Below are 22,505 nucleotides of genomic sequence, written 5' to 3'. Positions count from 1 at the left end.
TAATCAATGAGATGTTTGTAAGCTGATTGCATTAGAAAATCAAATCAGAATAGAATAAATATAGAACAATATTTCCCCATTTATTTCCCTAATTTACTTCCAGTCACATTCAGATTCTTATGTTTTTGAAAAAAAACATAACATCTCTTGGAAACTTTTTTTCAAAACGGCATTTTGGCCGTCGCCATCTTGGTTTATTTGCAACCAGTGAACGGAAGTGACCATATTTGGACTGCGGAGGAGTCACGTAGAGACGCCGTATACGACTCTGGTAGCAACCTGTCAATCACAGGTAGCCCCGCCCCTTAAGTATATGTTGTTTCATGGTCTATTATTTAATAAGAATGGGACCATAATTTACCAAATGAACATCATGCTGTATTGCAGACTTGAAACTTGCGGTTGAGACCATAAACTCATGTTTTCAATGTTTACTGAGGGAATACATGAAGTCAGAAGTAGAGTCATTTTCTCATAGACCTCTATACAATCAGACATGTTTTTTGTAACCAGAGGAGTCGCCCTGAGGGTCAGCAGAAAGAATTCAAGCCTAAAGCACTTCTACATTGGCTTCACTTTTTAGAGCTGGAGCTTGCTGCCTGGTCAAAACAAAATAATGAAAAAAAATAAGACATTATAGACACAACTATTCTTGAGCACTTCAGTACTTTAGAACAAGACTCCAGTGAACCTGGTGTTGGGTGAGCTCACCGTGTATCTGACGGTAAAACAAACTTGATGAAACTGTCCACTGATGCTGGTGGGACATAATGTCCAAATATTAAGATTTGAGGTATTTTAAACTGGTGGCCATCAGCACTGAAAACAACAGGTTTAATGAAGTATGGCAGGGAGTAAATACAGGGCAGGCTCTCTCTATCACACACACACACACACACACACACACACACACACACACACACACACACACACACACACACACACACACACACACACACATGCAGTGCAAGGCCACTCGGGCAGTATGGTGGGTCAGTGAACTGTAGCCGTGATGTATAATTGATGAGGGAAGGCAGCAGGAGATAATAGCGAAGCATCTCCGTGAAACTGAAGAAGATTGTGAGGCCACAACATTCAGCTCAAACACAAACAGCTGACACGCTTTACATCCAAAAATACTTTCTCCACCTGTTTGAGCCCCTCAGCTCCAATAAAGGGAAATCTTATTACAGCACACAGGAATATTTTAGACAGACAGATCTTCCATCCTTAAGTCAACAGTTTGTGTTTGATTTTTTCCTGTTTGTTTTTTTGGTTTGCAACTTCATATCTATTGATATACAATTAACATTTAGTTTTCTCGTTGTCTCCTCATTGCATTGTGTTAATGTTTTGACTTGCAATAAATAAATAACAAAGAAACAAACTAATAACTCCAAGCTAACAAGAGTCCCTCTGGGTTAGTATAACAGCGATCTGATTAGATAACAATGGCTGCACTAAAGCGTAGAGAGAACAGCCGTCAAAAGTCTATTCTTCAACTCAAAATGTCAGATGAAGCAAGTTGCAATAATTGATAATCATCTGAAACTATTTCAGCAGGAAAATCTGTGTAAAAGTTAGACAGTCACACTATAATTTCGTCATAAAGAAGGAAATGTCACAAATTCAGTTTCACATCACTCATTTCCAGATATTCAACTGGATTTATTTGATCACTCACATCATCCAGAAGATGTTTCACATGAGTTCCACTAAAAAAAAAAAAAACACCCACAAAGTAAGACTTTGATTAATTTTCAGACATGTTCTCAAGCTTCTTGAGGCTCTTTCTGTCCTCATCTTCCTGCAGGTTTACACCACAGATACAGAAGCACACAAAGCTGTTGTCACATCAATGTGGCTCCACCTGCTGACACCAGGTGGAGATGACAAGCACCTGCAGACGTGACGGAGCTGCACTTAAATCCATTATGATACTCGTTACCGGAGAGGTTGAAGGAGATAAACATTACTAAAATGTTACGTTTCACGTAAAAACCTGTGGAGCCAACATTAGCAGAGACTTTAGCATATCATAAATTATCATTAGCACGGCTAGCTGCTGAAGGTGTATACACATGCTGCTTTTTAATGATTGTAAGGAGGAATGAATACGGCAACAATAATAATAAAAATAACCAAACAAAACCAGTGTGCATTCCCTTATCTCGATCTGGATGTGTTTCGTGAGTCTATTTGGTGATGTTTATATTCAATGTCCCGATGGTGGAACCTGCGATAGCCGGGGCGATGATGTTACTTTGGTCCTGAGCCATCATTGAGGCAGGAGCAGATGTGGAGGGTGCAGCTGTGCTTCCCGCTGCTGATGAAAACATACAGATGCAGAGAATAATGTAAACAAAGGGAAAGAATCTAATTTTGCTTACTTTGACTTGTAAATGTATTTAAGAAACATCCACCTGCGTAACTGCTCTTAATCTGCTCTGCAGCGTTATTGTTGCCGATCTTCTTCAGAACCTCAACAGCATTCTTCACAGCCATTTCTTCGCCGTAGGTGTCTATCATCTTTCTCACAGTGTCTCTCCGTTTCGCTTTCTCCAGGAAGGCCCGGGGAATCGGTTTGAAGTCACCACCATTCCCGAGCCAAAACTTAAACTTTTTGAAGTCCTTTTCGATCAGATTTTCCAGAGTATCAAGTAGCACTTGTGGAACCGACATGTCTGCTCACTGTGCAGGTAGAAGAGGGTAAATACGTTTCCAGATTAGCATTCAATGTTAAAAGGAATAATTTGACAATACTCTTATTCGCTTTGTTGCCAAAGGTTAGATGAGAAGACTAATAATACTCTCATATCTGTCCTAGTTTAAAGAAGGTTCTTGACTAGGGCTGCAGCGTATTACACAAATCATTTAATGATGTTGATACAGATCAGGTTTACACTATATAATATAATATTAAATAATATAAATAATATAATATTATTGGATTATAATTATTGATGCATTAATGTGTCCATCCCTTTAATGCGGACTGCAGATGCAAATTAGCTTAAGATACAATCTGGTACAGTGCATCGAATGGAGACATTTATGTTTAAACTGTACATGGTCCCTTTTAAATAAATAAATAAATAAAAAATGTTGCAGCTGGTAAAGGTAGAGCTCATAATAATTAATTTATATATTGTGGGAAGTTTATTCAATAATTAATACATCATCATTTATTAGATATTAGATATTGCATAAATGTTGAAGAGTAAAAAGTACAATATTAACATCTGAGATGTGGAGTGGAAGAATAAAGTAGCATAAAATGAAAATACACAAGTTCAAGTACTTCAAAATCACACTTTAGAACAGTACTTTAGTAAATAGTTACATTCCACCATTGTTAACATAAATATATTTGATAATTATTAATCATACCTAATACTATTTATTAACAATTACTTATATTTTTAACATCACAATTCATAATTCATCTGGAAAGTTAACATCTGGAGCCTACATTTCCCACAATGCAAGTCGTTAACATCGTTAAACAAGCAATGACCTGCTCATCGGGGTTATTTCCTTACATAATACAACTGTTCTCACATATATGGTGGTGAGTCCACTGATCGTCGTGTAAAAACAGCAGAGTGTCACTTTAAAGAGCTGCATGCTGAAGAAAGAGTTCCTACAACTGAGCAAATTCACCACGTGTTAGTAACTTATGAGCTGACATTAATAAAGCCTTTAGACTCGATTCATAAACCCTTCATAAGGCTGCTTCAGTAGAAAGTAATTTCAGGAAATCCTTCACAACATTATTGGACTCTCACGAGGATCTGAGACTTATATTTGGGCTAAACAACACTCCTATAGCGGGGCAATGAAGACATGAATATGATAAAGGATTTGCATGAATAAATATGAAACAAACACGTTCAAATCCCCTGAGAAAGAACGACACATCTAAAGAAGACACCACCGTCCGTGTTACAACATTGTGTCGACAAACTGGTTCCTGAAGGTTTTACAAACTTCTGCTGAAACTTTAACTGTTTGATTTTTACAAAGTGCTCAAACAGCGAAGCAGCGCCGGAACCAAAAGTATCATTTAATGAACATTTTAATAGGAAAAGGACTCACCGCGGCTCCGACAACCCACAGTACACCAAGCGACAGAAAACACACAGAATACTTTCGGTCTAAAGAATGTGAGGCTGCAGCTCGTCTGAGCGACCACAAGGTTCAGCTCGATAACAAACATCTGGAAAGCTTTACATCCAAAAATACTTTCCTTTTGTTCTCCGCCTGTTTGAGCCCCTCAGCTCCAATGAAGGGAAATCTTATTACAGCACACAGGAATATTTTAGACAGATCTTCCATCCTTAAGTCAGCAGTTTGTGTTTGACTCTTTCCTGTTTGTTTTTTTGGTTTGCAACTTCATATCTATTGATATAAAATTACCATTTAGTTTTCTCTTTCCCTAATAACATGTTGATAACTGCTCTGTATTCACTGTTTAAGTCTTCCTCATTTAGAATAGAATAGAATAGAAATATACTTTATTCATCCCCAAGGGGAAATTTGTCTGTGGCAGCAGCAAACAAGGTTACACAATAAAATAAAAATATTAAGTGTGGAAAATGCACAAAATATACAATATAATAAAATAATAGAGCAGGACCTATTCAATTTAAGAAAAATAATTCTGTTGATGTTTTGTCTTTTGTCTTGCAATAAATAAATAAGTACGTAAACAAACAAAGAAACAAACTAATAACTCCAAGATATAAAGAGTCTCTGGGTTAGTATAACAGCGATCTGATTAGATAACAATGGCTGCACTAAAGCGTAGAGAGAACAGCCGTCAAAAGTCTATTCTTCAAATCAAAATGTCAGATGAAGCAGGTTGCAATAATTGATAATCATCTGAAACTATTTCAGCAGGAAAATCTGTGTAAAAGTTAAACAGTCACACTATAATTACATCATAAAGAAGGAAATGTCACAAATTCAGTTTCACATCACTCCTTTCCAGATATTCAACTGGATTTATTTGATCAATCACATCATCCAGAAGATGTTTCACATGAGTTCCACTAAAAACAATTTAAAAAACACCCACAAAGTAAGACTTTGATGTTCTCAAACTTGTTGAGGCTCTTTCTGTCCTCATCTTCCTGCAGGTTTACACCACAGATACAGAAGCACACAAACCTGTTGTCACATCAATGTGGCTCCACCTGCTGACACCAGGTGGAGATGACAAGCAGCTGCAGACGTGACGGAGCTGTACTTAAATCCATTATGATACTCGTTACCCGGAGAGGTTGAAGGAGATAAACATTACTAAAATGTTACGTTTCACGTAAAAACCTGTGGAGCCAACATTAGCAGAGACTTTAGCATATCATAAAATATCATTAGCACTTATACACTACGCTAGCTACTGAAGGTGTACTGAATGTATACACATGCTGCTTTTTAATGATTGTTAGGGGGAATGAAGACCTACCAGGCTTTACAGGAACAGAGTTGTTCCATAATTTCATTGTCTTCTGTCTCGATCATCAGGTGATGTTTCACTTTCACACTGTGATCTGTAGCTTCAGCTTCTATCTTTATCTGTTTCACCTGTTTTCACTGCTGAATCAGTTCCATATTTATTCTTTAAATGCATATTGTAGAGCCTTCTGTCTGCTTCACTCTGAAATCACTTTTTATTCAGGGAGTGCAGTTAGTGACAGTGTGGGCTCCATGGTAACGTAGCTCTGACAACTTGACAGAAAAGCAGCAGGAGGCGGGGCTTAGCAACGGGTCAATTACAGCAATAATAATAATAAAAATAACAAAATAAAACAAGTGTGTATTCCCTTATCTCGATCTGGATGTGTTTCATGAGTCTATTTGTTGATGTTTATATTCCATGTCCCAGAGGTGCCACCTGTGACATTCGGGGCGATGATGATACTTCCTTGCTGAGCCGTCATTGAGGCAGGAGCAGCAGGAGCAGCAGGAGGTGCTGCAGCAGATGTGGAGGTGGAGGGTGTAGCTGTGTTTCCCCCTGCTGATGAAAACATACAGATGCAGAGAATAATGTAAAAAAAGGGAAAGAATTTAATTTTGCTTACTTTGACCTGTAAATGTATTTAAGAAACATCCACCTGCGTAACTGTTCTTCAACTTCTCTGCAGCGTTATTGTTGCCCATCTCTTTCAGAACACCAACAGCGATCTTCACAGCCATTTCTTCGCGGTAGGTGTCTATCATCTTTCTCACAGTGTCTCTCCGTTTCGCGTTCTCCAGGTGGGACCGGGCAATCGGTTTGAAGTCAACACCATTCTCGAGCAACCACTTAAACTCGTTGAAGTCATCTTCGATCAGATCTTCCAGAATCTCAAGTAGCAGGCGTGGAACCGCCATGTCTGCTCACTGTGCAGGTAGAAGAGGGTAAATACGTTTCCAGATTAGCATTCAATGTTAAAGGAATAATTTGACAATATTCTTATTTGCTTTGTTGCCAAAAGTTAGACGAGAAGATTAATAATACTCTCATATCTGTCCTAGTTTAAAGGAGGTTCTTGAGGGCTGCAGCGTATTACACAAATAATTTAATGATGTTGATACAGATCAGGTTTACACATTAATAACAAGAACCTTTGATCGGCAGGATGTGGGAAGTTGATATGAGTTTATCTCCTTCAAATAAGTCGTCATGTCTGGAGTCCAGGATGTGTTCAAGGCCCGGCTAAAGTTGCCCTAGTAACAGCCCATTTGCCATCTTTAGCTGAGCTGCCCGTCAGTGGGAAAAAAATAAAACTTTTATACTGTATTTTAAATATGAGTAGCACATAATTGCTAAAGTCAGACCAAATTAAATCACCAAATCATCCATTTCAGGATAATATAATATTATTGGATTATAATTATTGATGAATTAATGTGTCCATCCCTTTAATGTTGCAGCTGGTAAAGAGCTCATAATAATGACTTTATATATTGTGGGAAGTTTATTCAATAATTAATATGTCATCATTTATTAGATATTAGATATTGCATAAATATTGAAGAGTAAAAAGTACAATATTAACATCTGAGATGTGGAGTGGAAGAATAAAGTAGCATAAAATGAAAATACACAAGTACAAGTACTTAAAAAACACACTTTAGAACAGTACTTTAGTAAATAGTTACATTCCACCATTGTTAACATAAATATATTTGATAATTATTAATCATACCTAATACTATTTATTAACAATTACTTATATTTTTAACATCACAATTCATAATTCATCTGGAAAGTTAACATCTGGAGCCTACATTTCCCACAATGCAAGTCGTTAACATCGTTAAACAAGCAATGACCTGCTCATCGGGGTTATTTCCTTACATAATACAACTGTTCTCACATATATGGTGGTGAGTCCACTGATCGTCGTGTAAAAACAGCAGAGTGTCACTTTAAAGAGCTGCATGCTGAAGAAAGAGTTCCTACAACTGAGCAAATTCACCACGTGTTAGTAACTTATGAGCTGACATTAATAAAGCCTTTAGACTCGATTCATAAACCCTTCATAAGGCTGCTTCAGTAGAAAGTAATTTCAGGAAATCCTTCACAACATTATTGGACTCTCACGAGGATCTGAGACTTATATTTGGGCTAAACAACACTCCTATAGCGGGGCAATGAAGACATGAATATGATAAAGGATTTGCATGAATAAATATGAAACAAACACGTTCAAATCCCCTGAGAAAGAACGACACATCTAAAGAAGACACCACCGTCCGTGTTACAACATTGTGTCGACAAACTGGTTCCTGAAGGTTTTACAAACTTCTGCTGAAACTTTAACTGTTTGATTTTTACAAAGTGCTCAAACAGCGAAGCAGCGCCGGAACCAAGAGTATCATTTAATGAACATTTTAATAGGAAAAGGACTCACCGCGGCTCCGACAACCCACAGTACACCAAGCGACAGAAAACACACAGAATACTTTCGGTCTAAAGAATGTGAGGCTGCAGCTCGTCTGAGCGACCACAAGGTTCAGCTCGATAACAAACATCTGGAAACTTTACATCCAAAAATACTTTCCTTTTGTTCTCCGCCTGTTTGAGCCCCTCAGCTCCAATGAAGGGAAATCTTATTACAGCACACAGGAATATTTTAGACAGATCTTCCATCCTTAAGTCAGCAGTTTGTGTTTGACTCTTTCCTGTTTGTTTTTTTGGTTTGCAACTTCATATCTATTGATATAAAATTACCATTTAGTTTTCTCTTTCCCTAATAACATGTTGATAACTGCTCTGTATTCACTGTTTAAGTCTTCCTCATTTAGAATAGAATAGAATAGAAATATACTTTATTCATCCCCAAGGGGAAATTTGTCTGTGGCAGCAGCAAACAAGGTTACACAATAAAATAAAAATATTAAGTGTGGAAAATGCACAAAATATACAATATAATAAAATAATAGAGCAGGACCTATTCAATTTAAGAAAAATAATTCTGTTGATGTTTTGTCTTTTGTCTTGCAATAAATAAATAAGTACGTAAACAAACAAAGAAACAAACTAATAACTCCAAGATATAAAGAGTCTCTGGGTTAGTATAACAGCGATCTGATTAGATAACAATGGCACTAAAGCGTAGAGAGAACAGCCGTCAAAAGTCTATTCTTCAAATCAAAATGTCAGATGAAGCAGGTTGCAATAATTGATAATCATCTGAAACTATTTCAGCAGGAAAATCTGTGTAAAAGTTAAACAGTCACACTATAATTACATCATAAAGAAGGAAATGTCACAAATTCAGTTTCACATCACTCCTTTCCAGATATTCAACTGGATTTATTTGATCAATCACATCATCCAGAAGATGTTTCACATGAGTTCCACTAAAAACAATTTAAAAAACACCCACAAAGTAAGACTTTGATGTTCTCAAACTTGTTGAGGCTCTTTCTGTCCTCATCTTCCTGCAGGTTTACACCACAGATACAGAAGCACACAAACCTGTTGTCACATCAATGTGGCTCCACCTGCTGACACCAGGTGGAGATGACAAGCAGCTGCAGACGTGACGGAGCTGTACTTAAATCCATTATGATACTCGTTACCCGGAGAGGTTGAAGGAGATAAACATTACTAAAATGTTACGTTTCACGTAAAAACCTGTGGAGCCAACATTAGCAGAGACTTTAGCATATCATAAAATATCATTAGCACTTATACACTACGCTAGCTACTGAAGGTGTACTGAATGTATACACATGCTGCTTTTTAATGATTGTTAGGGGGAATGAAGACCTACCAGGCTTTACAGGAACAGAGTTGTTCCATAATTTCATTGTCTTCTGTCTCGATCATCAGGTGATGTTTCACTTTCACACTGTGATCTGTAGCTTTAGCTTCTATCTTTATCTGTTTCACCTGTTTTCACTGCTGAATCAGTTCCATATTTATTCTTTAAATGCATATTGTAGAGCCTTCTGTCTGCTTCACTCTGAAATCACTTTTTATTCAGGGAGTGCAGTTAGTGACAGTGTGGGCTCCATGGTAACGTAGCTCTGACAACTTGACAGAAAAGCAGCAGGAGGCGGGGCTTAGCAACGGGTCAATTACAGCAATAATAATAATAAAAATAACAAAATAAAACAAGTGTGTATTCCCTTATCTCGATCTGGATGTGTTTCATGAGTCTATTTGTTGATGTTTATATTCCATGTCCCAGAGGTGCCACCTGTGACATTCGGGGCGATGATGATACTTCCTTGCTGAGCCGTCATTGAGGCAGGAGCAGCAGGAGCAGCAGGAGGTGCTGCAGCAGATGTGGAGGTGGAGGGTGTAGCTGTGTTTCCCCCTGCTGATGAAAACATACAGATGCAGAGAATAATGTAAAAAAAGGGAAAGAATTTAATTTTGCTTACTTTGACCTGTAAATGTATTTAAGAAACATCCACCTGCGTAACTGTTCTTCAACTTCTCTGCAGCGTTATTGTTGCTCATCTCTTTCAGAACACCAACAGCGATCTTCACAGCCATTTCTTCACCGTAGGTGTCTATCATCTTTCTCACAGTGTCTCTCCGTTTCGCGTTCTCCAGGTGGGACCGGGCAATCGGTTTGAAGTCAACACCATTCTCGAGCAACCACTTAAACTCGTTGAAGTCATCTTCGATCAGATCTTCCAGAATCTCAAGTAGCAGGCGTGGAACCGCCATGTCTGCTCACTGTGCAGGTAGAAGAGGGTAAATACGTTTCCAGATTAGCATTCAATGTTAAAGGAATAATTTGACAATATTCTTATTTGCTTTGTTGCCAAAAGTTAGACGAGAAGATTAATAATACTCTCATATCTGTCCTAGTTTAAAGGAGGTTCTTGAGGGCTGCAGCGTATTACACAAATAATTTAATGATGTTGATACAGATCAGGTTTACACATTAATAACAAGAACCTTTGATCGGCAGGATGTGGGAAGTTGATATGAGTTTATCTCCTTCAAATAAGTCGTCATGTCTGGAGTCCAGGATGTGTTCAAGGCCCGGCTAAAGTTGCCCTAGTAACAGCCCATTTGCCATCTTTAGCTGAGCTGCCCGTCAGTGGGAAAAAAATAAAACTTTTATACTGTATTTTAAATATGAGTAGCACATAATTGCTAAAGTCAGACCAAATTAAATCACCAAATCATCCATTTCAGGATAATATAATATTATTGGATTATAATTATTGATGAATTAATGTGTCCATCCCTTTAATGTTGCAGCTGGTAAAGAGCTCATAATAATGACTTTATATATTGTGGGAAGTTTATTCAATAATTAATATGTCATCATTTATTAGATATTAGATATTGCATAAATATTGAAGAGTAAAAAGTACAATATTAACATCTGAGATGTGGAGTGGAAGAATAAAGTAGCATAAAATGAAAATACACAAGTACAAGTACTTAAAAAACACACTTTAGAACAGTACTTTAGTAAATAGTTACATTCCACCATTGTTAACATAAATATATTTGATAATTATTAATCATACCTAATACTATTTATTAACAATTACTTATATTTTTAACATCACAATTCATAATTCATCTGGAAAGTTAACATCTGGAGCCTACATTTCCCACAATGCAAGTCGTTAACATCGTTAAACAAGCAATGACCTGCTCATCGGGGTTATTTCCTTACATAATACAACTGTTCTCACATATATGGTGGTGAGTCCACTGATCGTCGTGTAAAAACAGCAGAGTGTCACTTTAAAGAGCTGCATGCTGAAGAAAGAGTTCCTACAACTGAGCAAATTCACCACGTGTTAGTAACTTATGAGCTGACATTAATAAAGCCTTTAGACTCGATTCATAAACCCTTCATAACGGCTGCTTCAGTGGAAAGTCATTTCAGGAAATCCTTCACGACATTATTGGACTCTCACGAGGATCTGAGACTTATATTTTGGCTAAACAACACTCCTATAGCGGGGCAATGAAGACATGAATATGATAAAGGATTTGCATGAATAAATATGAAACAAACACGTTCAAATCCCCTGAGAAAGAACGACACATCTAAAGAAGACACCACCGTCCGTGTTACAACATTGTGTCGACAAACTGGTTCCTGAAGGTTTTACAAACTTCTGCTGAAACTTTAACTGTTTGATTTTTACAAAGTGCTCAAACAGCGAAGCAGCGCCGGAACCAAAAGTATCATTTAATGAACATTTTAATAGGAAAAGGACTCACCGCGGCTCCGACAACCCACAGTACACCAAGCGACAGAAAACACACAGAATGGCGCGTATAAATTTACTTTCGGTTTAAAGAATGTGAGGCTGCAGCTCGTCTGAGCGACCACAAGGTTCAGCTCGATAACAAACATCTGGAACGCTTTACATCCAAAAATACTTTCCTTTTGTTCTCCGCCTGTTTGAGCCCCTCAGCTCCAATGAAGGGAAATCTTATTACAGCACACAGGAATATTTTAGACAGATCTTCCATCCTTAAGTCAGCAGTTTGTGTTTGACTCTTTCCTGTTAGTTCTTTTGGTTTGCAACTTTATTTTTATATATATAGAATGAACATCTTGTTTTCTCTTTCCCTAATAAAATGTTGATAACTGCTCTGTATTCACTGTTTATGTCTTCCTCATTTCCTTCTGTTAATGTTTTATCTTTCGTCTAATAAATAAAAGTAAGCAAAGACACAAATAAATAAACAAACACTAATAACTCCAAGATATAAAGAGTCTCTGGGTTAGTATAACAGCGATCTGATTACATAACAATGGCACTAAAGCGTAGAGAGAACAGCCGTCAAAAGTCTATTCTTCAATCCAAAATGTCAGATGAAGCAGGTTGCAATAATTGATAATCATCTGAAACTATTTCAGCAGGAAAATCTGTGTAAAAGTTAAACAGTCACACTATAATTACATCATAAAGAAGGAAATGTCACAAATTCAGTTTCACATCACTCCTTTCCAGATATTCAACTGGATTTATTTAATCAATCACATCATCCAGAAGATGTTTCACATGAGTTCCACTAAAAACAATTAAAAAAACACCCACAAAGTAAGACTTTGATGTTCTCAAGCTTGTTGAGGCTCTTTCTGTCCTCATCTTCCTGCAGGTTTACACCACAGATACAGAAGCACACAAACCTGTTGTCACATCAATGTGGCTCCACCTGCTGACACCAGGTGGAGATGACAAGCACCTGCAGACGTGACGGAGCTGTACTTAAATCCATTATGATACTCGTTACCCGGAGAGGTTGAAGGAGATAAACATTACTAAAATGTTACGTTTCACGTAAAAACCTGTGGAGCCAACATTAGCAGAGTATATTTATTATATCATAAAATATCATTAGCACTTATACACTACGCTAGCTACTGAAGGTGTACTGAATGTATACACATGCTGCTTTTTAATGATTGTAAGGGGGAATGAAGACCTACCAGGCTTTACAGGAACAGAGTTGTTCCATAATTTCATTGTCTTCTGTCTCGATCATCAGGTGATCTTTCACTTTCACACTGTGATCTGTAGCTTCAGCTTCTATCTTTATCTGTTTCACCTGTTTTCACTGCTGAATCAGTTCCATATTTATTCTTTAAATGCATATTGTAGAGCCTTCTGTCTGCCTCACTCTGAAATCACTTTTTATTCAGGGAGTGCAGTTAGTGACAGTGTGGGCTCCATGGTAACGTAGCTCTGACAACTTGACGGAAAAGCAGCAGGAGGCGGGGCTTAGCAACGGGTCAATTACAGCAATAATAATAATAAAAATAACAAAACAAAACCAGTGTGTATTCCCTTATCTCGATCTGGATGTGTTTCGTGACTCTATTTGGTGATGTTTATATTCCATGTCGCAGAGGTGCCACCTGTGACATTCGGGGCGATGATGATACTTCCTTGCTGATCCGTCATTGAGGCAGGAGCAGCAGGAGCAGCAGGAGGTGCTGCAGCAGATGTGGAGGTGGAGGGTGCAGCTGTGTTTCCCCCTGCTGATGAAAACATACAGATGCAGAGAATAATGTAAAAATAAGGGAAAGAATCTGATTTTGCTTACTTTGACTTGTAAATGTATTTAAGAAACATCCAACTGCGTGTCTGTTCTTCAACTTCTTTGCAGCGTTATTGTTGCTCATCTTCTTCAGAACCTGAACAGTGACGTTCACAGCCATTTCGTCGCCGTAGGTCTCTATCAATTCTCAATGAATCGGTTTGATCCACTTCCAAGTCAATTTACGTCAGTACTCGGGCCCTAATTAGAAGAACAATAGGTCCTCCGCTCCGACTACGTCGATGCTCGGGCCCTAATTAGAAGAACAATAGGTCCTCCACTCCGACTACGTCGGTGCTCGGGTCCTAATAACTGGATGAAACACATCCAGTTTGCTCGTCTGTGTTTCTGGAAATCAGTTATGTATTTGTGTTTTATATATTCGCTCTGATCACTTTGTAAAGAACTCAACATGGGGTCAATAATCTAAATGGATTCAGACGGTTGATCTTCTGAACTCACCTTTTATTTTCTGTCGTCGTTTCTTCACTTCCTCCACAAAGCGTTGCAGTGGCTCCTGGACTTTAGCGTCCTTCCTCGGGACCTTCATTTCTTTATCGATCACAGAGATGGACCCTTCAGTCCCGTAGAACTGGATGATGATATCAGGGAATTCTTCTCTGTGCGTCTCCGTCTTCTGACCTTGAGGGATTTTGTCCAGACTGATAATTAACTTCCTGAATTGTGGCGGGCTCAGCTCCTCCAGGATGGAGGTCAGGGCTGTTTTCCACTTTGTCTCGAAATTCCGCGACGACATCTATAAGAGAGAGACGAATGAACAAAAGAAAACCAGGAACCATCACTCTGACAGCTTTACCAGGTAAATATATACCATTTATTGAGAATTTCTGATTTCATTTTCTCAACACGCCATATATTTTATGAACCATAAACACTGAAGCTACTCTAACGGCCTGCATGTCGAGTCTCATGTTAAAATGTCTTTGTTCTTCATCTGGGATGTAAAAACAAAAGATTTCCACACAGTACGTTTAATTAAATGTATTATATTTTATTATATTGTATTTATGGGTGAACTAATATATATTTTAGAAAAAACTATAAAATGACAATTTTTGAGGCTTTGTTCGGATCAGAATCTTCTTTATGTGAACAAATATAATTAATTTAAATCACAGAATAATTTACAGGAAAATAGAAATACACAACAAACGGCTAAAAGCAAGAACAAAGATAGAAACAAACATTTGAGTAAGTCCTCTGCTATTTATACAACTGACGAATTGTCTATTTCTCAACAAAACAAGTACAGAACAGGTTGTGTAATTTGTTAAACTGCCTCACCTTTCAACTTGTGATAATAAAAGACTCTTCACTGGACTATTAAACTCATAAATGGATCACATCAGTCACCATTCAAACCTTTTCCTTTGATCGGAACATAGTTTTGTAATGAATGTTATTAAGGAATCTAAAAGAACGAAGCAGCAAAGACTAATTAATACTCACCTTCTCCTTTTCTATATCCTTGTAAGCTGCTTTTCCTCTCGAGGTTACAGCACCAAGAAGAAAGCGGGAACAGAGTGTCTGAACTTCCTTGTGGAAGATACCAACTCAAAGCTTGTTTTACAGACTGTTTACCCCCCTGTTGTCTGTTGACTTTAAAGAGCTGCATGCTGAAGAAAGAGTTCCTACAACTTAGCAAATTCACCACGTGTTAGTAACTTATGAGCTGACATTAATAAAGCCTTTAGACTCGATTCATAAACCCTTCATAAGGCTGCTTCAGTGGAAAGTAATTTCCGGAAATCCTTCTCAACATTATTGGACTCTCGTGAGGATCTGAGACTTATATTTGGGCTAAACAACACTCCTATAGCGGGGCAATGAAGACATGAATATGATAAAGGATTTGCATGAATAAATATGAAACAAACACGTTCAAATCCCCTGAGAAAGAACGACACATCTAAAGAAGACACCACCGTCCGTGTTACAACATTGTGTCGACAAACTGGTTCCTGAAGGTTTTACAAACTTCTGCTGAAACTTTAACTGTTTGATTTTTACAAAGTGCTCAAACAGCGAAGCAGCGCCGGAACCAAAAGTATCATTTAATGAACATTTTAATAGGAAAGGACTCACCGCGGCTCCGACAACCCACAGTACACCAAGCGACAGAAAACACTGGCGGGTAAAATGTTAGTTTCGGTTTCTAAAGAATGTGAGGCTGCAGCTCGACCACAAGGTTCAGCTCGATAACAAACATCTGGAAAGCTTTACATCCAAAAATACTTTCCTTTTGTTCTCCGCCTGTTTGAGCCCCTCAGCTCCAATGAAGGGAAATCTTATTACAGCACACAGGAATATTTTAGACAGATCTTCCATCCTTAAGTCAACAGTTTGTGTCACATCAGTCACCATTCAAACCTTTTCCTTTGATCAGAACTTTTGTAATGAATGTTATTATGTTCATGTTGTTTGAAAAAAGAAATAATGAACTGCACATTTTCATGCTGGCAGTTATTGGTGTCAGTAGTTTATCCTCAGTCAGAGGCAGAAGACATACAGTATATATATATATAATATATATATATATATATATATAATATATATATATATATATATATATATATGTATATGTACGTATATATGTATGTGTAGACGACTTGCTGAAGTTCAAACCGAGCATCAGAATGGGGAAGAAAGGGGATTTAAGTGACTTTGAACGTGACATGGTTGTTGGTGCCGACGGGCTGGTCTGAGTATTTAAAAGACTGCTGATCTACTGGGGTTTTCACTCACAACCATCTCTAGGGTTCACAGAGAATGGTCCGAAAAAGAGAAGATATCCAGTGAGCGGTTTGGTTATCAGCAAATATGAAAAACTAAATTATTAACATCAATAGATTTATTAATGTCAATAAGATTATTAATAATAACGGGACACCACCCTGAGAACAGGGACCAATAACCAAACTATAATTGAAGTCTCATAATTAGTGTTCACTCACAATGTCAACAAAGTACTATTACACATTCAGAGTCAACAGTGAAGGTTTGAATTCGAGCACAGACCTTAATATCCAGCTATAATATCACAATACACATGCAGAAAGTAATCACAGAAAACTGCTTTTTAAATAACAGAGTTTATTAAATTCCAATTATATTGAATCAAGCAATCACCTGATCAATCGGGGTTATTTTCGTACATAATACAACTGCTGACACCAGGTGGAGATGACAAGCACCTGCAGACGTGACGGAGCTGTACTTAAATCTCAGGATCAACACTTTAAAACGTGTTGGGACATAGAGAATACTCGGCTACCGCTTCAGTCTTAATGTTGACGGTATTTATTATATTAATACACATTTTTGATAGTATTCATGGTCCGCATTTGTTCAGCAACATCAATTCAACGTATTCTCTCTGTATTTGTCTCTAACTTTTCATTGACTAAGGAATCAGCTGTTCCTCTTAAGGATTACAACTTTTACACATTTGTGAGAAAGAGAAATAATGCCATGAGCACACAAACTATTTACACAAGTGTTATAAAAATACAGGCTGCTTGTGTTCTAACACATTTTAAAACAATTATATTAAAATGTATTGGAGGTCTAAAAATGCATATACTGACAGATCTGGTGTCACATCAATGTAAAGGATTTGGTCGTCATTAGACTTGGACTGGCTCTCTGAGACTTAAAGCTGAGGTTGGTAATGTTGAGATAACAAATGTGGAAGATCCACTGAGTGCACGGTCAGAGTGCATGCAGGTAGACAGGCAGACAGGCAGGTAGACAGGCAGGTAGACAGGCAGGTAGGACGTCCAATCATAACATTCAGCCCAAATGAAATGACGGGCGTATTACGTATGAATAACAATACCTCCTCCTGTGGGCACCCACAAGTGTTTGCTGGTGATGAAACAATGACATCACAATGCAAAGGTGCCCATTTTACACACGTAATTGACTCTTCACTAAGCCCCGCCCCTCGAACGCAGACTGGCCAATCAAAGCGTAGATTCTACCAGTTCCGAGGGTCAGACAACTGAGTAGCTCCGCTCCATGAACTCTCAAGCAATAGTTACAGATGTTCTCTATAGGCTCGTTGTGTACCCCCCCTCCCCCCCCCCCCCCCCACCCCCCCTCATGCTCTCATCGGGCTACATGGATACATGATTTACAACAATGGAACAATGATAAATGATGTCACAACAAATCTTAGAAATATGATTAGAAATCTAAGTACGTGTAACTTCATACATTTTTGCCACGCAGGGTAAATAACAGAGTCATCTTTAAAATATATGTACTCTTCAGCAAGGTTGTTGGCTCTACCGTCTCTCGAGGTCACATTCCTAAGCAATAAATGATTATAGTAAATTAACATAAATGAGTAAAAATGAATAAAAATGTTTGCTTGTGTGTGTGTGTAGGTGTGTGTGTGTATATTAGTATGGAGCTGTATGTGTGTGAGCGACCCCGTGTACATAGCATGATGTAGGGGCCGTCTAAGCGAGCACATTTCATACAGAATACTTCACCTGGTAGAGTCTATAGCAGGGGTCACTAATAGGCGGACCGCGGTCAGACGCTGTCTTATCTGGACCCGGAACTATAACTGATGGATAATTGAGAATTATACATTTTGACGGAGCGCTTCTATTTTGGTCTATAGAGAGGCTCCAATGCAGGTGCACATGAGATAAACATTTCATGATGCTTTATAGTTTTGTATCAGACAGCTGTTCTGGCGTCAGCTATGCCGACGACATTAAAACACCTCGGCCCCAGATGCACACGTGCAGAGTGCACTTCATGACATGGCCGCAATAATGTACCTCCTAATATGGAAGTCCCCTGTATGTCCGTGGAGCCCCTCGGTATGTGTGTGTGTGTGTGTGTGTGTGTGTGTGTGTGTGTATCGAACTGCACTAAGAACAATACAGCCGGCATTAAATGCCAATCTGGGCAATAATAATAAAAATAAACGTGTGTATTCCCTTATCTCCATCTGGATGTGTTTCATGAGTCTATTTATTGATGGTTATATTCCATGTCCCAGAGGTGCCACCTGTGACTGTCGGGGCGATGATGATACTTCTTTCCTGAGCCATCATTGCTACGAGAGCAGCAGGAGGTGCTACGGGAGCAGCAGGAGTTTCTACGGGAGCAGCAGGAGGTGGTGCGGGAGCAGCAGGAGTTTCTACGGGAGCAGCAGGAGGTGCTGCAGCAGATGTGGAGGGTGCAGCTGTGTTTCCCGCTGCTGATGAAAACATACAGATGCAGAGAATAATGTAAAAGAAGGGAAAGAATCTAATTTTGCTTACTTTGACCTGTAAATGTAAGAAACATCCACCTGCGTAACTGTTCTTCAACTTCTTTGCATCGTTATTTCTGCCCAATTTCTTCAGAACCTCAGCAGTGACGTTCACAGCCATTTCGTCGCTGTAGGTGTCGATCAATTCTCGATGAATCGGTTTGATCCACTTCAACTTTTTTAAGTCATTTTTGATCAAATTGTCCACAGTCTCAAGTAGCACTTGTGGAACCGACATGTCTGCTCACTGTGCAGGTAGAAGAGGGTAAATACGTTTCCAGATTAGCATTCATGGTAAAGGAATAATTTGACAACATTCTTATTCGCTTTGTTGCCAAAAGTTAGATGAGAAGATTAATAATACTCTCATATCTGTCCTAGTTTAAAGGAGGTTCTTGACTAGGGCTGCAGCGTATTACACAAATCATTTAATGATGTTGATACAGATCAGGTTTACACATTAATAACAAGAACCTTTGATCGGCAAGATGTGGGAAGTGTATTTAGCGATCTCTTTAATTCACCAGGTAGCACTCCAATGGACTATTGGCCTACTTACACCTGCTGGAAAAGGGACACAATGAAGTCACGAGTTAACCTTTCACAAAGGGTCACGAGTTTATCTCCATTAAATAACTCGTCATGTCTGGAGTCCAGGATGTGTTCAAGGCCGGGCTAAAACTTTTATACTGTATTTTAAATATGAGTAGTACATAATTGCTGAATCATCCATTTCAGGATAATATAATATTATTGGATTATAATTATTGATGCATTAATGTGTCCATCCCTTTAATGTTGCAGCTGGTAAAGGTAGAGCTCATAATAATCACCTTATATATTGTGGGAAGTTTATTCAATAATGAATACGTCATCATTTATTAGATATTAGATATTGCATAAATGTTGAAGAGTAAAAAGTACAATATTAACATCTGAGATGTGGAGTTGAAGAATAAAGTAGCATAAAATGAAAATACACAAGTACAAGTATACTTCAAAATCACACTTTAGAACAGTACTTTAGTAAATAGTTACATTCCACCATTGTTAACATAAATATATTTGATAACTAATAATTATACCTAATACTATTTATTAATAACTACTTATGTTTTTAACATCACAATTCAGAATTCATCTGGAAATTATCCAAAAGAGGTCCAAGCTAAGCTCTGAAATATACTGAAATCTATTAAATGTACATATATATTGTACACGTTTATGGATCTTAATAATTCAAACAATGACGAAAACACATTTTCTTTATAGCTTTTTCTTTCAGGTTAGAGCAACAGCCCGTCAAAACGTCTGTGCGCGTCCTTGTCTGCTGTTATAACAGGAAACCAGCAAATGTTAGAAAGTCACTTGGGGCCAAACTGGGGCCGAGATACCCTGACTTTCAGTCCCTCGAGCTCCAAAACCACTGGAGCCTACATTTCCCACAATGCAAGCTGTTCACATCGTTAGTCAAGCAATCACCTGATCCATCGGGGTTATGTCCTATAATAACTGTTCTCATATACAGTATGTGCTGGTGAGTCCACTGATCGTCGTGTAAAAACAGCAGAGTCACTTTAAAGAGCTACATGCTGAAGAAAGAGTTCCGACTCATAAACCCTTCATGACGGCTGCTTTAGTATAAAGTCATTTCCGGAAATCCTTCACAACATTATTGGATTCTCACGAGGATCTGAGATTTGGGTTTATGGTCTTTACCTCGTTATAACAGAACAAAACGAACAAACGGGACTAAAAACAACACTCCCACAATGAAGACATGAATATATGATAAAGGATTTACAATAATAAATATGAAACAAACACCGTTAGACATCCCCTGAGAAAGAACGACACACCCAAAAATCACGACCACCGTCCGTGTTACAACATCGTGTCGACAAACTGGTTCCGGCAGGTTTTACAAACTTCTGCTGAAACTTTAACTGTTTGATTTTTACAAACCAAAAGTATCATTTAATGAACATTTTAATAGGAAAAGGACTCACCGCGGCTCCGACAACCCACAGTACACCAAGCGACAGAAAACACACAGAATGACGGATATAACTTTAGTTTCGGTTTCTAAAGAATGTGAGGCTGCAATGAAGGGAAATCTTATTACAGCACACAGGAATATTTTAGAGATCTTCCATCCTTAAGTCAGCAGTTTATGTTTGACTCTTTCCTGTTAGTTCTTTTGGTTTGCAACATTATTTTTATTGATATAAAATGAACATCTTCTTTTCTCTTTCCCTAATAAAATGTGATAACTGCTCTGTATTCACTGTTTAAGTCTTCCTCATTTCGTTCTGTTAATGTTTTGTCTTTTGTCTTGCAATAAATAAATAAGTAAGCAAAGAAACAAACTAATAACTCCAAGATAACAAGAGTCCGTCTGGGTTAGTATAACAGCGATCTGATTATAACAATGGCTGCACTAAAGCGGAGAGAGAACATGTCAGATGTAGCAGGTTGCAATAATTGATAATCATCTGAAACTATTTCATCAGGAACATCTGTGTAAAAGTTAGACAGTCACACTATAATTACGTCATAAAGAAGAAAATGGCACAAATTCAGTTTCACATCACTCATTTCCAGATATTCAACTGGATTTATTTGATCACTCACATCATCCAGAAGATGTTTCACATGAGTTCCACTAAAAAAATTTAAAAAATGAATATATGATAGATATGTTGTCTCACTTGTTGAGGCTCTTTCTGTCCTCATCTTCCTGCAGGTTTACACCACAGATACAGAATCACACAAAGCTGTTGTCACATCAATGTGGCTCCACCTGCTGACACCAGGTGGAGATGACAAGCACCTGCAGACGTGACGGAGCTGCACTTAAATCTCAGGATCAACACTTTAAAACGTGTTGGGACATAGAGAATACTCGGCTACCGCTTTAGTCTTAATGTTGACGGTATTTATTATATCAATACACATTTTTGATAGAATTCATGGTCCACATTTTTTCAGCAACATCAATTCAACGTATTCTCTCTGTATTTGTCTCTAACTTTTCATTGACTAAGGAATCAGCTGTTCCTCTTAAGGATTACAACTTTTACACATTTGTGAGAAAGAGAAATAATGCCATGAGTGTGTGTGTGTGTGTGTGTGTGTGTGTGTGTGTGTGTGTTTCTCACCCCCCTCTCTGGTGTCGCAAGCAGGGTGTACCCCTCCCCCTCCGCATTTTTAGCAATATGTTAGAAGTGAGAAATCAGCCCCTACAGCAGCCCATCTGTGTGTAACCACACACACACACACACACACACACACACACACACACACACACACACACACACACACACACACACACTCATCGGTGCCCTCTGTGCTGCAGCGCTACACACAGCATTATTCTTGACCCTCCCTTCCTTCCTCTCTTGATTTACTAACAGAGAACGCCCATGGTGGGTTTCAGAGGCCAAAGCTTCAGACACACTCAAGCAAAAGAAAAAAAGAAAAAAAAAAGCACATGCACACACACCCACACTCACATAAAAACCTGAAGTTCCCCATGTTTTCTCAGAAGACTTAGGCTGTTACTGCCAGCATCACACAGACAGTGACTATATTTATATATATTATCTATACATATATATATATATAGAGAGAGAGATATATTTTGAGCCAGGGAACCCGATGAAGGATGTG

General features: G+C 38.2%; 1 protein-coding gene and 1 long non-coding RNA gene across 10 annotated transcripts; both read right to left on the bottom strand.

Moving 5' to 3' along the window:
• Positions 1-4,972: 4,972 nt before the first annotated feature.
• On the bottom strand, positions 4,973-15,864 carry LOC142949821 (caspase b-like). Of its 6 annotated transcripts, none has more exons than XR_012954086.1 (7): positions 15,644-15,864; positions 14,000-14,294; positions 11,708-13,478; positions 9,922-10,189; positions 7,905-9,824; positions 6,120-6,387; positions 4,973-6,022 (listed from the first exon to the last, which is right to left on the bottom strand). XR_012954086.1 is itself a non-coding variant. In XM_076091661.1 (3 exons), exons 2-3 carry the CDS (start codon positions 6,376-6,378, stop codon positions 5,859-5,861), a joined length of 423 nt encoding a protein of 140 aa, XP_075947776.1. In that variant the 5' UTR covers positions 6,379-6,387; positions 7,905-7,972; the 3' UTR covers positions 4,973-5,858. The 6 variants fall into 6 exon arrangements, 2 of the variants coding, with proteins under 2 accessions (XP_075947776.1, XP_075947778.1); XR_012954087.1 differs by lacking the exon at positions 15,644-15,864 and adding an exon at positions 15,008-15,636; XR_012954088.1 differs by lacking the exons at positions 14,000-14,294; positions 15,644-15,864 and having other exon boundaries at positions 11,708-11,798.
• Positions 15,865-17,662: 1,798 nt separating this feature from the next.
• On the bottom strand, positions 17,663-20,932 carry LOC142949775 (uncharacterized). Of its 4 annotated transcripts, none has more exons than XR_012954080.1 (4): positions 20,843-20,883; positions 19,308-19,397; positions 18,873-19,080; positions 17,663-18,779 (listed from the first exon to the last, which is right to left on the bottom strand). It is a non-coding gene; the product is annotated as an uncharacterized LOC142949775 (long non-coding RNA). The 4 variants fall into 4 exon arrangements; XR_012954081.1 differs by having other exon boundaries at positions 19,308-19,394; positions 20,843-20,869; XR_012954079.1 differs by lacking the exon at positions 19,308-19,397 and having other exon boundaries at positions 20,843-20,932.
• Between the last annotated feature and the right edge of the window lie 1,573 nt (positions 20,933-22,505).

This window comes from Anarhichas minor, unplaced genomic scaffold, assembly GCF_050575085.1.
Source record: "Anarhichas minor isolate MPS153535 unplaced genomic scaffold, ASM5057508v1 ptg000014l, whole genome shotgun sequence".
NCBI lineage: Eukaryota > Metazoa > Chordata > Actinopteri > Perciformes > Anarhichadidae > Anarhichas > Anarhichas minor.
This window is presented reverse-complemented; position numbering and strand designations above follow the sequence as displayed.